Genomic DNA, 15,279 nt, shown 5'->3' with positions numbered 1-15,279 from the left:
GCAACAATCCCTTTGCCCGAGGGATTCTAGCCACAATCTTACTTCTCACAGAGAAGCATGTGTGGACAAGATGCCACCAGAATTCACATGCCAACACTGCTGGAAAGTGCTTGTTCCCAATAACTGAACTAGTGTTCGGCTTTAGAGAAACAAACCAAACCATTTTATTTGTAATCCTCTGCAAGTTACTGCCTCAACAGAAATAAAATTTGCACTATGAATCTCAGGTTGGCTACCTCTCCCTACAATCAAGGACAAAACAAAACAAAAAACAAACAGGAACCTTTAGCTTAAGAACAACTCTTCAAAAGTTTGAAGGAACTCATTTGACATTAAGATCAGTTGATTTCTGCCGTGGGCATGGTAGCACATGCCTGTGGTCCCAGCACTGAGGTGGGGCCAGGGGAACCAGACCTTTAGGCTAGCCTACATGAGACTGTCTCAAAGAAAACAAAAATCTTGTAATTTAAAATGAGCCTGCTACAACCTTTGCTTTTTCAACTTCTGGTTCAGTGTTTTCAGGAGACTCCAAGTAGCAGGCAAAAGATGAACTTTCAATTATGTCGCAGGAAGATCACAAGTAACTGTTTCCGTATTTAGTATGGAAAAAAAGACAACAAAGCTATAGTTCTTAGGATCCAGAGTATGCAAAAAAAAAGAAAAGGACCTGAGAGAAAACTAGATTAACACTGTGTGACAGGCCACTAGCCCACAATAAAACAAACTGAATCTAGATTCAAATGATAACATGAGCTGTGCTATATGAGGGAATGACCTGTTTTTTCCTAATCTGTAGAATTATTAACAGACATAACAAGACCACAGGCAATACAGTTTATTTCTGGTATAAAGAGTGTGTTATTTATACTGGGTTTGGAAATGTTTGAAGACTAAGCAAATGAGTAACCAACTGGAGACTCACATTTAAAATACCTATTTGCTGACTCCATAAACAAACTGTTCCCTCAGGGGAAAAAAAAAACACTCAAAGAGCTGAAATATTTGTCTAAAACTTTATTTCAAAGTTATTGGCCTTGCTATTAGTAAGGTGTGGTTAACGCTCCGTGCCAGTACCGCCAGGCTTGCCCATTGCCGGCAATGGACTCTGAGAAAACCCACTTCTTGGCACCCAAACGTTAAAATTACTCTTTTCAAAACATACAGAACTCTCAATACTTGCAAAAAAATTACATGCACCACCTCCCCACCATTCATTAAATCTGAACTTACATTATTCATCTATTGCAGTGGATGTTAAAATGAGATCATTTTAACCAATTAAAACTGTACAAATCAAAATCCTACTAGTTAATATTGACAAGAGTATCTTACAAATGCTACATTACATATCACCTTGCAATCTGAAACATTACACATTTATGTGTTTAGATAACTGAAACTTCACAGAATTAAACGCGAATAAGGTTAAAAAAAATTTAGTTCTGTACATTAGTTCCAACTACCTCTATTTTACAGTCTATGCGGCTCATGTCATTGTTCAGCACCAAAAATCATCCGGAGAACTTGCTAGTGAATTTTCTTATTCAGCTCATGTGGTAGTTTTTGTTGTTTTAGAAATTAAAGTTAAGAAAAAAATGGTTTAAGTTCTACTTCTAGATCTTATTCTTTTTTTGGCTAATCAGACCATGTGAAATTTTCACTATGTGAAAATGTGGGTTAAATTTTCGAACGTATACAAAAACAAACAAAACACAGAAATACACAAACCACAAAGGAAAAAAAGGTGTCCCGTGAATTTAAGCTGTCAGTCTATAAACTGGATCTGTAACACTGTAACCTAATAATGCCCTGCCCCATCCTTCCTACTTTATACTTTATCTCCCAGGTAGGGTGCTCAGGAGGGCAGCAAGTTCCAGCGCCATCTCTCAGTGCTGCTGAGCACTGCTACGGAGACCTGGCCAAAAAGTTCCCGCAGCTGTGTCCACAGCACCCAGGTGTACCCTGCCCAACATGATGGGGGCCTGCTCAGTGCCAGCATCTTTCTGCTCAGTGATTACGGCTAACCTTCCTCTCACTGATGGTTCATCCAGATCTTAGAACCATACCCTCTTTTTTTCTCTTCAGGATTTACAAATCTTTGAAAAAGATAAATGTTTGCCTTGCCATTTTCAAACAGGGTCTTGTGTGTAACATTTAAATTCCACAATCCCCAACCTAGAAAAGTTTTTTTTCCCCCAAAAAGCTACAGATACTTTAAGTATAAAATTCTTACACATAAAAAAAGAAAAAAAAATTTTTTTAAATTGGACACTAGTACCTCTGCCTTTTGCTGTCAGAAGCACTCAGTTCATACCGCATCTGAAAACTAAACTGCATGCGTATAAACATCCAGAGAGGTATAGAGTTCTCCAGAGCCCTTTAACATCACTGCAGTACATTTACCACTGGCCAGACCACAACAGAAAGCATGTTAGCAAGTTCAGTTCAGCAGAGACTTTTCCAAAAACACAATAGCTTTCTGGGCTCTGGGTCAGTTACATTACATTTTAAGCAACACATAATCTGCAAAATTGTCCCAAGACATCCATTCCTCCAACCGTTTCCATACCCCATCCTGGCCCCGAGCCTCTGTGAAGGCCACAGACTCTCAGTGCTCCCCATTACTGATGACAGCTGATTCAGATTCGGCCGAGGTTGCAGGGAGTCTTGGCACTTTCTTAGCAGGGCTTGGAATATGCTAAAACAAAAAGAAAATAGTCATTGGCTTTTACAATCTTTTCTTCTAAGACTCATAGGACTAATTAAAGTACACAGAGAAGTTAATACAGGACAAATTCAGAGAAGCTGACCTTAACACACACTATAAAATTTTTCAGGGAGAGAGCTAAGCTCCCAGGCTTGACCTTACAGTGAAATGACTATGCAATTACTCATGTAGTGAGGAGCCTTCCCAAGATTTTGTTTGTCATAACATCTTACTCACAACTCAGGTACTACCTGCACATGCTCCAGAGAGGACACATCAGGGTTGTGTGTGCACAACCTGGAACTCCAAGGTTAAAGTCCTTGGTTTGAATCTGGCTTTCCCACTTACCTATATATAGGTATATACATGGCTACCCTATAACCCTGAATGACAAGACTTCCTGGAGCTTCACCCTGGACTTAGTACCATTTATAAACCTCAAAAGGGTAAGTATAAGGATTATAAAAGGACATGGAACTAAAGTGCCTAGCATGTGACAGGATTTGATCTATTATCATGTCTGAAAAAGTCTCACAGAAATATGGGGGCTCCTCCTCCTCTTCCTTCACCAGCCCCTAAGACACAAATGAGCCTTCTCTCTAAACCTAACTTCCTCTCATTTTGGCTCTTAATAAATTTAGTACTTAGCATGTACCTCCTGCAACTGGAAAGGGCACAGCTGGACTCTAAGCCCCGGGGTCAGAGCAAAGCAAGCCACGGAGTCCTTGCTCTGGCTCCCTCTGCTTTACAGGCATTTCTTTAAGTTGCTACATCTGTTAAGGTTCCCAAACCCAGCCATATGGCAATGAAAACTTCTGACATCCTGCCAAAGAAGAGGGTTAACACAATGAGGTTCACTGACCTCTGTTGCTGTGTTACTATGCACGAGCCCCACTCCTTCATCCAAACTGTGGTCATTTGTGAAGGGGCGCCGGGCATAAGTCCTTCTGTGCTTTTCATCCACTCTGACCAGATACCACGTTCCTTCAAAGAGTGAGTCTATTGAACACTGGGGAATATAGTTGGCTGAAAGGAAAGGCAGAACATCACAAGTTACTCAGGATATGGCCCATCTGGCAATCCAACTAAACAGAATTTTCACTGACATCACACTAGTACTAAACAAAACCCTGATATCCTTGTCCTAGATGCTGTTTAACATGACTGTAGGTCTCTAACACAGTAGTTTACCTAAGTGATGTGTGTCCTCTCTGAGCTTCATGTTTTCAGCAAAGACATCTGGTGCCACACAAGTTCTTGAGTCAAGTCTTGATTTAAGGTCACATAAACTTGCTGTTATTTTATCAAGGGCAGATCCTAAAAGAGCAAATAAGTTCAACATTAAAAGATCAAGAATAGCACCTCTCAAAGAAACTTAAAATGCTGCCAAATACAAGTAATTTCTTATCTCTTTTAAAAACGACTGGCTATTGTTTAGCTAAAATATAGACGGTATCGTCTTGAGACAGCTGCCTACCACCTCTGACATATTATTTAGTATCAGCTAGTCCACAAGCAAAGAAACATGTGGGATTTGAAACTATAAACAACCTTTCTATGGCCAATCCTCAGTATAATTTTAAATGATGCCAAGTTTCCCCTCAATATTTTTGTACAAATGTTTGCTTCAATACAGTCAAAACTACAGGGGGAGGAATTCAATCTGATATCTACTGAGGCAGACTTATAGGGTAGAGAGTAAAAATTCTGTGGAAAGAAGTAATGAACCTGAGAATGGAATGATTTATAGACTGACTAATGTGCTCATCAGAGAAGGGCTGAAGCAACCTTGCTGTAGTGAGTCTGCAATGTGCTCTTGCTGATGGAGCCAGCCCTACCTGGTGTGGCATCTTGTGTGACTTTAAGGGAGTACAGCGTGGCAGCCAAGCCAGAACCGTAAGAGAACACTCCAATCCTCTTCCCTGCCAACTGCTGAGGTGAGTACCTATGGAAGGAAGAGGCACACTTAACAGACACAAACTACAAAGTGTCAGGAGCCACATACGCGGTCCATAGCAACACAGGATCTAACCTGAAGCTGTTTACTTTGCCTACCCGGCCCAGGCTGGACTTGCACTAACATTCTTCCTGGCTCAGCCTCCTGAATGTTGGGATTATAGGTGTGTGCCACCATTCCCTGCTTAATTGTTTTGTTTTTGTTTTTTGTTTTTTTTTTTGGATTTTCGAGACAGGTTTCTCTGTATAGCCCTGGCTGTCCTGGAACTCACTCTGTAGACCAGGCTGGTCTCAAACTCAGAAATCCACCTGCCTTTGCCCTCCCAAGTGCTGGGATTAAAGGCATGCACCACCACACCCGGCTTCCCTGCTTAATTTAATGTTCTTGAAGACCTATGAATTTTAATGCTGCAGTAAGCAATCTGACTTGAGGTTTTAGTATTACACTGCATACTCAATTTACATCTTTTAGGAATTGATGGGACTTAATAAACTATTAAAGCACTCATAAATCCTCACCACTAGAGACTGTGGTTCAACTGTAAGTAAACAATAATAAAACAGGAGCCAGGGAAGTCTACATGATATTAACAAACACTCAGCAAAGAGCTGCAGCTTTCCCTGTCCTTCAAGTCAGCAGATGGCAACAGACCAGCCCTGAGGACAAAATATCATTTATAGAAAAGGGGTATCAGAACAGAGATTTATACTTACTGTGCCAGGACAGAAGCCAGGGAACCATAGACAGAGGATGTGTACATATTTCCATTCTGGTTAGACACAAGCAAAGACGCCTTTGTTTTCTGGTTGAATAGCTCAGAACTAGCCTTCATAAATGCCTTTTCTACATCTCTGTCAAAGTAAGTATCTTCTAATTTAACGTCCCTGGAAGAGATAATTATATAGTATTTAAACACCATGCTTTTACTTTATTAGTAGCTGTCCTAACTAATACTCAAAATCTGTGAATAAATAGGGCTTTGTTTCACCATTTTATAAAGTCAGGGAGCAACATTGTAATTACATAAATGATATTATCCAATTGTCCAGTTCTTTGCCTAACAATTGCTATGGTCAAGTAAAGATAACTTGACTCGCTGACACTTTTGAGCCACTAAACACAGCAGACCCAGTCACAGCTATCCATTTAGTTTAAAATGTCATGACATAGGAACAGAAGCCCATCAAACAGAGGACAAGTGTGAGCTCAACCTGTGCAGCACACGAGGAGTCTGAACGCTGAGGACAGGCTCACTCCTGCTACACTGCAGGTCGGCTCAGGGCAAGAGGTCCCGAGAGAGGAGGAGATAACGCAGCTTGGTGTACACTGGTGCGGCTGTGATTACAGTATTGTGCTGGTAACAATGAGGCTGAAGCTAAAAACAGACACCAGAAACTTAAGTAGAAATGACTAATGATTTTGTGTAGATAAGCCAGCTACTACCTCTCTAGAACTGGTTTTCATTAAATAAAGTTTTTTGGTTTTTTTTTTTTTTTTTTTGAGACGGAGTTTCTCTGTGTAACCCTGGCTGTCCTCAAATTCAGAGATCTCTCTGCCTCTGCCTCCCAAGTGCTGGAAGTAAAGGTGTGGACCACAACCACTCAACTAGAATAGAATGTTTTCTCACTGTATCTCTAGGTCTATATATATGTAAATATTTATAAAATAGAAATAAGCAAATCATAACAGCGTTCTTACCCAAAGGCTTCCAGTCCACTGTAAATACTGTTTTTATCTCTGTTTTGATCATTAAGAAAGTCATTCAGGAACATCCGAGCTAGAGATTTCTGCACCAGTTTACAATATGGTGAGTGAAAGATCACGAAGCCAAAATCATTCAGGGTAAAATCTTTATCCTTTCCCTCTGAAAGAGAAGACCAAGAAACAATGGCATCCACAGAAGCCGGAAACTGTGCCTTGACTTTGGGATAGGCTAGGACACTCGAATCTTTATTTACTTATTAATTTTATGAAACAAAACAAATTTATGTACTACACTGCAAAGAGAGCAGGGCGGGTGGCAACAGAAGAGCCACCTGCCTGTGTCCTTAAACAGTGACCCCAAATCCTGTCTAATTAAATTTCTCAATAGTTTGAAATGTGGATTTAGACACTCGGCTATATGGCTGTATCACTGATTTTCAAATATGAGTCATAACATATAGCAGATAGATCAGTTGGATCAGCGTTTCTTTTGTTTTTTTTTCTTTTTTAAAAATAATAGAAAAAAACAGCAAACTGCATTAATTTGCAGCGTGGGTAATTTCACAGCACTTGTTTCTGTTCAGCATATACATATATAAAGTGTATTTACTGTGGGGTTCTAATGAAAAACCTGAGATCTCACTGGCCTCTTAAAAACATACTGCTAAGCCTGACGTGGACATGCCTGTAATTCTAGCACTGGGGAACCTGAGGTAGGCGGATCCCCAGTTTGAGGTCAGTCCAGGTTACAAAGCCAGGTGTCATCAAGAAACACTACTGTTAAATAAGGATATTTAAAATATACTGCTAAGTAAGTATAAATAGTACTATACTGTTACATGTTTAAAAACCCTAAAACAGTGCATTTTGTATAGCACTAGAATGCTTCTTTTTCATGGCCACTATATTCCTTAATATTTGTTACGAATGTTATTTTTAACCCTTTCATTTTTAAAAAGCCAAGTTTTTTTTTTGTTGTTTTTGTTTTTTTTGTTTTTTGTCTTGTTTTTCGAGGAGACAGGGTTTCTCTGTATAGCCCTGGCTGTCCCAGAACTCACTTGGTAGACCAGGCTGGTCTCGAACTCAAAAATCTGCCTGCCTCTGCCTCCCAAGTGCTGTGATTAAAGGCGTGCACCACCACCGCCAGGCTTAACTTTTTAAACAGTAGTCTCTGAAAAATGGTTGAAAACTAAAACCTCATTTAAACACTTTTCTCAAAAACTTAACAAAGTTCAAATGATTTTTGTAATATTATTGAAAAGTCAACTTAAGTTTTAAGAATAGCTCAGTGGATACTACCAGAGGATCCAGCAATACCTCTCCTGGGCATATATCCAGAAGATGTTCCAACCGGTAAGAAGGACACATGCTCCACTATGTTCATAGCAGCCTTATTTATAATAGCCAGAAGCTGGAAAGAACCCAGATGCCCCTCAACAGAGGAATGGATACAGAAAATGTGGTACATTTACACAATGGAGTACTACTCAGCTATTAAAAGGAACGAATTTATGAAATTCCTAGGCAAATGGATGGACCTGGAGGGCATCATCCTGAGTGAGGTAACATATTCATAAAGGAACTCACACAATATGTACTCACTGATAAGTGGATATTAGCCCAAAAACTTAGGGAAAAAAAAAAAAAAAAAGAATAGCTCAGTGGAAATACTTGTGTCTTTACCTAAATTACATATAGCTAGCGACTTCATATTTAGCACATGAAGAAGTGGTAGAAAGGTATTAATGAAGGTTGTTCACAAAGATTCTCACTCCAGTCATATTATGACACTGCCTTCCTGACACCAGCATTTCGTACAAGGGAACTGGCTGAGGAGAACTCACCTTTCTGCCACTGGGCGCGGATCTTTTTGCGGTAAACAGAATAGCAGCGGTCCAGGGCGCTGAGGTAGCACTGTATGGAGAGCTTTCCATCGACCACAGGGTACTCGGAGAGCATATCAGGCTTGTAAAAGTCATAGGCATGCTGCATGTGTGTTCCACGGAGCCCTTCAGAACGGAAACAGAAGATGATACAGGCCCGCTTTGCCATTTTAGAAGCATACCAGTCAACCCTTAGCAACTCAATACAGGAAGTGCAAGCTGAAGTCAATATAACTTAAATAAAACCTAGTAGCACCATGGGCACCAAGACTCTGGCAAGTTTCCTAACTGGCTCTAACTAAGAAACGCTGCTGCTATCCTGAAGATAAATGAACTAAACAACGACTGCGAGCATGTTACTGCTCTTACTTCTTCAACTCTGTCTCAGCCCACTTTACTTCTTTGTAAGGGGAGGACAACTCTGCCTTTCTGCAAATCAATACACAGAAGGCACCTGGCAACCAATAAACACTCAGCAAGGAGTAGCTTCTACTACTGTATCCACATTTCTCGGAACACTGTGTGGGCTAGGGATAAAGCTCAGACATAGAATGCTTGCCTAAATGTCGTCTCAATTACTCACCTCGGTCAAAAATTAGAGGAGCGTTTGGCCCAATTAGTAGGGCCACAGCTCCAACTCCACCCGTAGGTCTGGCATTTCCTGTGGCATATATAGCAATGTCTCCCGCAACTACCAGAGCATACCGTCCTGAAAAATATATAATTCAAAAGTGATTAAAATCACAAAACTATACATGCGAACTCAAATCTGTTACAGTTATCTCCAGAATATGCTTTTCATGAATTAGTAAAAGAGAAAAACAGAAAACATTCTGTCTAAATTTTGAACAGATTGTTTTGTCCGAGTCACTTACACTGAAAGTCAGTCACCTTTTAAATGTATTTGGACTAGGATAACTAGTACTATCTTGCACACAGCACAGACTAAACGGACACTGGAGGGCTGGGATACTGTTCATTACCAGAGACCCTGGATTCTACCCTCAAAGAGGGCTTTTTGCATGTGCATGTAAGCTTGCACATTCTGTTTGCTTGTTTGCTTTTATGTTTCAGAACGCAGACACTGAACATACCATCCCAAGAGCTGGATTCGATCCAGTTCACGGCATTGAAGACTGCAGCTGTGCCCCCATAGCATGCATTGGTTGTATCTATTCCTTCTATATCTGTATTCCCAGACTCCTCAAACAGCTGCATCAAATTAGACTTCACTGATTTTGATTTGTCGATGATTGTCTCTGTTCCAACTTCTAGCCGCCCAATGCAATCATAGGAAAGGCTATGTCTCTCCATCAGTTTCTGAACCACAGTCAGGCAAAGAGAGTTGATGTCTTCGCGATCCGTGCAGAAGCCCATCCTGGCCTGGCCCAGGCCGATGGTATACTTTCCAGCATCTACACCATCGTATTTTTCCAACTCAGCTTGATCAACATATTGAGAAGGAAAGTAGATTTCAAGGGCAACGATTCCCACATCTTTTGGCCAGCAAGCCTCTGCATTCAAAGGAAGTGACCCAGGCATGGTGAAAGAGCTGGACAAAGACAAACAAACGTGGCTTTAGATTTTAAGTTACTGACTTATCAAGTTCAAGGCTGCAAAACAGATGGTGAGAAATCAAGTCACCTGGACCATTGAGGTTTCTCTAAGTCTGGTGCATTGTACTGGGGCAGTCAGCTATAAATATGTAAAGCAGCAACTCATGAAAGGAATAAGATTTGTTTTAGGAAGGCTTCCACCTTACTCGAAACTTAAAGAGTCAAAACATGATTTTCAGGCTCAGCGGCAGAGGACTTGCCTAACATGTATAAAGCCATGGGTTCAATCCCTAGCAACATACACACATGCACACATGCAACCTTTCCATACGGTTTGCCTTAAAGAACTAAGAAACAAAATGACGACTCAAAAGTATGACTGACGGGCTGGAGCCATGGTTTAGTGGTTAAGAGCACTAACTGCTGTTCTAGGGGACCTGGGTTTCATTCCTTGTACCCACACCAGCTGGCTCCCAACCTCAGGCGGCTCCAATTACAGTGAATCTCTCGCCTGTTGGCTTTCACTGGGACCTGCACTTCAGTGGTGCACAAAACCCCACAGAGACAGACAGACAGACAGATACACATCCTAACAAACAAATAAAATCTTTTTAAAAATAAATGAACAACCAATCAAAAAGACTTTGACACCATAAAAAAGTATAAACAAAACCACCCACTGCCTAGATTTACTTACCAAAAGAAACAAAAATAACTCTTTATACCACTGTCATCTGCCCTGGGACTAGTCATTTAACCTCGGAGCCTCAGGTCTTTAGATGCTTTATCATCAAGAAATGAAAAATCAACCTGGATGTTTCTGCAGGGTGTGTGTAGTGTAGCGGGGCTTGTTAGTACGGGCAGTGGTTATAAACCTCCTGGCTTGGCTGTGGGGACAAACCCCATGCAACTGAACTCCTACAACATCCCAGTGGCCATGTTTGGTTTGTAATAACTGGGCGAAGTGGCTCAAGAGGACTTTTAGCTCTATATCCATCTACACCACAGGTTGCCAGCTACCCGGTCACACTGCTTTGCTCTCTGCTGCAGTGTTTGTCATCTACTGTTAAACTGACACCAAGAGCAAAAAGTCAAACATATGACCTGTCCTCTGGCGCTCTAAAACCTCTGGTTAATATATTAAAATAGAATAAAAGGACAGGCTATTGCTACAGTGAGTTAATTATTAAGATGTTGGGGGAATATTTAAAATAGGAAAGCTTGGTCCTTAGAACATGAAATATTTTTATAGCACAAAAGTCTAAGGATATATTAAAATATAAAAAACAAAAAAAACAAAAAACAAAAAACAAGCACCTAGCAGCTAAGTTAAAAGACTGCGTTTTTGATAAGCTCTTACTCTCTAATCCAATTTGGTCTTCAAAGCCATGAAGATGGGACCTCTCCATGGGTTAGTATTTCTGGTTTGAGCCTAGGCTCCAGCATGGATCAGTAGTCTCTCAAGAAGACATCAGAGAGCTGGCTCAAGCCTGCATGTGTGCATTCTGTCCCGGTGGTGTGAGGCAATGACAAGAAGGACACCTTGAGCTGTACTCTCAAACTTTTTTTTTTAAATCTGTTGTTTGCTATTTAATCCTTCCATACTACGCACACGATGGCTCTGTTTTCATATGGTACTAACTAGTTATGGTATCCAAGGTGATTAAAGATCCAGACGACCTCAACCAAGTCCAAATACTTTGTAATCTCTTCATGTCTTAGACTTCTGTATAACCCATTTTGCCAAGCATAGTGTATGTACTATTCAATGGGAAAACAATAACTAAATGTAATAACTGGTCAATTATACCCCTTAAGCCCTAAATTACTTACTCTGGTTCAGTGCTCAATATTTTAAAAATAAACCTGCCATCACCAACAGAATTGTATTGTACATTTCAATACAAGGGATTCGTTCTACTGATAGACTGCAAGAGGGTAAAGAAGTGTCTACCTACCTCCCTACCTCCTAAATTAAATCTTCAGCTCCTTTTCTGTGTCTCAAATCAAAATGAATGAGCTACTTCATACGCTCTCTATCAATTCTGTGACTCTCTTAAGTTGGTCCCCACTTCACTGACTGAAGTTGAAATGACGACATGAAGGAGCTGTTTGTTACTAGGCACAGATTCTAAATTACATCCCTGTCATAACCCAAAGCAAAAAGGTCTAAAACTTGCATTAGGACCTATCTTTAATCTCAGCACCTGGGAGGCAGTGGCAGGCAGATCTCTGAGTCTGAGGTCAGCCTAGTCTACAAAGTGAGTTCCAGAACAGCTAGGGCTGTTATACAAAGAAGCCTGGCCATGAAAAACCTCAATAAATAAATGAATGAATGTATTAGTTAATTAAATGACAAAAGACCAACATATAGGGCACCGAATTCAATCTCCAGAACTTCAAAGAAAAGTTAAACAGAGAAGGAAGCCAGCCCCGACACTTTTGGATAGCATGGAGGTGACTAGTCCCCTTCACAAAAATGTAGATTAGCTCAAACAGCCCATAAGGCATCAAGTTCATGGCTCTGATTATGTGTGCATTCATGCAAAGTTGTGTGTATATGCTGTCAAATTTAGTCAATATTATTCATTCTCATATATTTTCCAGAAGATAACATGTTTTTAATGTTTCTGGTAAACAGATATCCAATTTGAAATACAGCAGATGTTAACTTGGGGGCGGGAGGGAAATGAGAAAAAACAAAAATAAACCAACCAAGCAACCAAAGATCACCCAGCTAAAGTGGGTGAAGACTGTGACACAGGTGAGAAGAGAATCACTTAGCAGTACTTAGAAGAAGAGTTGATAGAACCTTCCACCTAAAATGTAACTGTTGGGGCTCCTATTAACCATGTGCGCTTATATCCTCCCAAATGTTAAAATAAACCAGCTATAAACTGGTGGTGGGAGGGACTAACCACCAAATCCTGGACAAAAGTCAAAGTACTTAAATTATAATGTGTTGAGATTTGGCCCTTTGCTAAGCTAAATACTAGTTGCTTCCAGAGACCCAGGTTGTGATATCTGACCTTGTCCCCCAAGTTATAAATAAATAAATAAAGATGCTGACAGCCAATAGCTGGGCAGAAGAGACATAGGCAGGGTTTAGGGTTCCTAGGCTTGGAATCAGAGCAGCACCAATGAAGAGGAAGCAGAAAGATAGAGAAGCTGCCATAGAGTAGAAATTTTAAAATAATGGCCATGTTGGTTGCCTAATTGGAGTTAAAAGCAGCCCATACAAAACATGACAAATTATATAATGGGATTATTGGCTGGAAAAGAGACATAATAACATATGTCTGCCCAGCTCTTGTTCGGATTAAGGCTTGCTATAAATTAAAGGTCGTATGTGTCTTTTATCCAGGAACTAAATGGCCAAAGGCGGGGTAGAAACCTTGGATTGGGATTACATTTTTTGTTGTTGTTTTTGTTTTTTGTTTTTGTTTTTTTTTTTGGTTTTTCGAGACAGGGTTTCTCTGTATAGCCCTGGCTGTCCTGGAACTCACTTTGTAGACCAGGCTGGCCTTGAACTCAGAAATCCGCCTGCCTCTGCCTCCCGAGTGCCGGGATTAAAGAAGTGCGCCACCAAGCCTGGCAAGGGATTACATTTTTTACAATAGTGTGTTGGCTCCTTATCTAGTCAGAGAATGAGATACTCTGTTTAATTAACCATTCAGAAAACTTACCTTTTTAAGTAGAATTTTGAAAATCTAACAGTTAAAAACATATAACTTAATATATAACATATAGGTAATAAGGTAGATTATTTTTCACATTATTGACTTGCAATTATTAAAAAAAAGTACAATAGTGAAGATTCTGTATTCATAATAAAATACAAAGGTTTCTCCTTTCAGTCTCAACGTTATTAAAGGTACATGCCTCTCCACAAAGCTCTGGTGAACTCCCCAAGTCTTCCAGCCAGCCAGCACCCTCAGGAGGTCCTCCTCCACTCCCTAAAGAGGCCACACCCCTCGGTACAAGTCCTAACAAAGTCAGGCAAGAAATCTTGTTACTATTTCTTCAATGGCTGAGACAGACAAGCTTTGGTGCCTTGGGCAGTCTCCTAGCAGAGCTCCGCACTCTATTCTGGGCTCTGTCCTAAACTAAACTTCGCCTGGCAGGTTTTAGCTACTGCAGCTTTTCAAGCTTTTCCTTTGCTGTTTAGGATCAGCACCTGTTTCTTATGAGAAACTGTACTGAGATACTGCATATAATTAGGGTGTTGATCTAAGCCCTGCAGCTCCGGTCTATCCTCATGTGTCCATGGACTCACTCAGAGCCAGATAAGTGTCTTTTGAAACTATAATTTAAAAAGCATTATTGATGCAGAGTGTGCCATCAAACTACTAAAATCTCAGCATTTGGAAGGCTGAGGCAGAAGAACTGAATCAGAGTTATCAAACAACATCCTGCATCAGACTAACAGCAAATAAATAAATAAGTAAATAAGCAAGCAAGCAAGCCACCCTGTGATTATTTCAGATTAAGTTATACGGCTACATTTTATTATCTATACTTTTCATGTTATAAGTAAATACTAACTTTTAAATATAAAATTAGAAAGTCTCCAGACACATTAATAGCATTAACTAATTTTAGGAAAATATGGCTCCAAGCGTGATGGTACATGCCTTAACTCCCAGCATTTGGGAGGGAGAAGCAGGCACACCCTTCCAGCCAGGGTGACACAGTGAAAAAAGGAGGGGGAGAGGGAAAAGAAAAGCCCACGTGGCACATACAAACTGTTACTAGCTAGGATCAAAATCGCACCCCTTAGAGGAAACATTCCTTACGAAGCACAACGGGTGCCATACCTGTGTGAAGGACAGAGAACTGTGGTCTCCAGGTCTGTCACCGGTTCCTCCTTCAGCCACTAGAAGTTTCAAATGAGAACTTCTTTTAAAGTCATAAGGCACTATGCAAATTAATGGCTTCAATTCAAAGAGTTACAACCGGGACTTCCTCATCTAAATTATATTAAACAAAACAAAAAAACCAACCCAATTCAACAAATTCGGTACTTAAAGATTATGGACTGCTTGCCTTTGGTTAGTCCTTATGGCGGCAGGTTTGGCTCTACTGAGGAACCAACATCACCTCACCATTCAGATTGCGAACAGACAAGGATCTGGGAGAGGGACAGTCTTCTCTATAAACATGGGTCACCAAGATTCAAGGATGAAGAAACAAAAGAAAGCTCTAGAATCAAGGGACCTACAGCTTCCAGAGTTTGCTCTACACTAAGGAGTTTTAGCAGTAAGTTGTGTCTCTTGGAATCTCAACTTCCTCACCTGTAAAATAAAGGAAATACCCACCCCTTTCTCTTCCCCGCTTACTCTGAAGATCTGCTGAGAAGGTAAAACATGTGCCGGGCATGGTGGCGCACGCCTTTAATCCCAGCACTCGGGAGGCAGAGGCAGGTGGATTTCTGAGTTCGAGGCCAGCCTGGTCTACAAAGTGAGTTCCAGG

General features: G+C 40.6%; 1 protein-coding gene across 2 annotated transcripts in view; it reads right to left on the bottom strand.

The window, feature by feature from the left end:
- Nucleotides 1–999: 999 nt before the first annotated feature.
- Nucleotides 1,000–15,279, bottom strand: part of Hmgcs1 (3-hydroxy-3-methylglutaryl-CoA synthase 1) — an 18,225-nt gene continuing 3,945 nt past the window's right edge. The window contains exons 2-11 of one of the 2 annotated variants that reach the window (XM_021179992.2): nt 14,625–14,683; nt 9,346–9,803; nt 8,835–8,960; nt 8,213–8,377; nt 6,363–6,528; nt 5,378–5,548; nt 4,546–4,652; nt 3,899–4,024; nt 3,570–3,733; nt 1,000–2,698 (exon numbers count right to left, since the gene is read on the bottom strand). In XM_021179992.2, the coding sequence (XP_021035651.1) occupies nt 2,609–2,698; nt 3,570–3,733; nt 3,899–4,024; nt 4,546–4,652; nt 5,378–5,548; nt 6,363–6,528; nt 8,213–8,377; nt 8,835–8,960; nt 9,346–9,793 (1,563 nt within the window). In that variant the 5' untranslated portion in view covers nt 9,794–9,803; nt 14,625–14,683 and the 3' untranslated portion in view covers nt 1,000–2,608. The remainder of the gene's footprint in view (nt 2,699–3,569; nt 3,734–3,898; nt 4,025–4,545; nt 4,653–5,377; nt 5,549–6,362; nt 6,529–8,212; nt 8,378–8,834; nt 8,961–9,345; nt 9,804–14,624; nt 14,684–15,279) is intronic. The other variant, XM_021179993.2, reaches the window with a different exon arrangement.

This window comes from Mus caroli, chromosome 13, assembly GCF_900094665.2.
Source record: "Mus caroli chromosome 13, CAROLI_EIJ_v1.1, whole genome shotgun sequence".
NCBI classification, from domain to species: Eukaryota; Metazoa; Chordata; class Mammalia; order Rodentia; family Muridae; genus Mus; species Mus caroli.
This window is presented reverse-complemented; position numbering and strand designations above follow the sequence as displayed.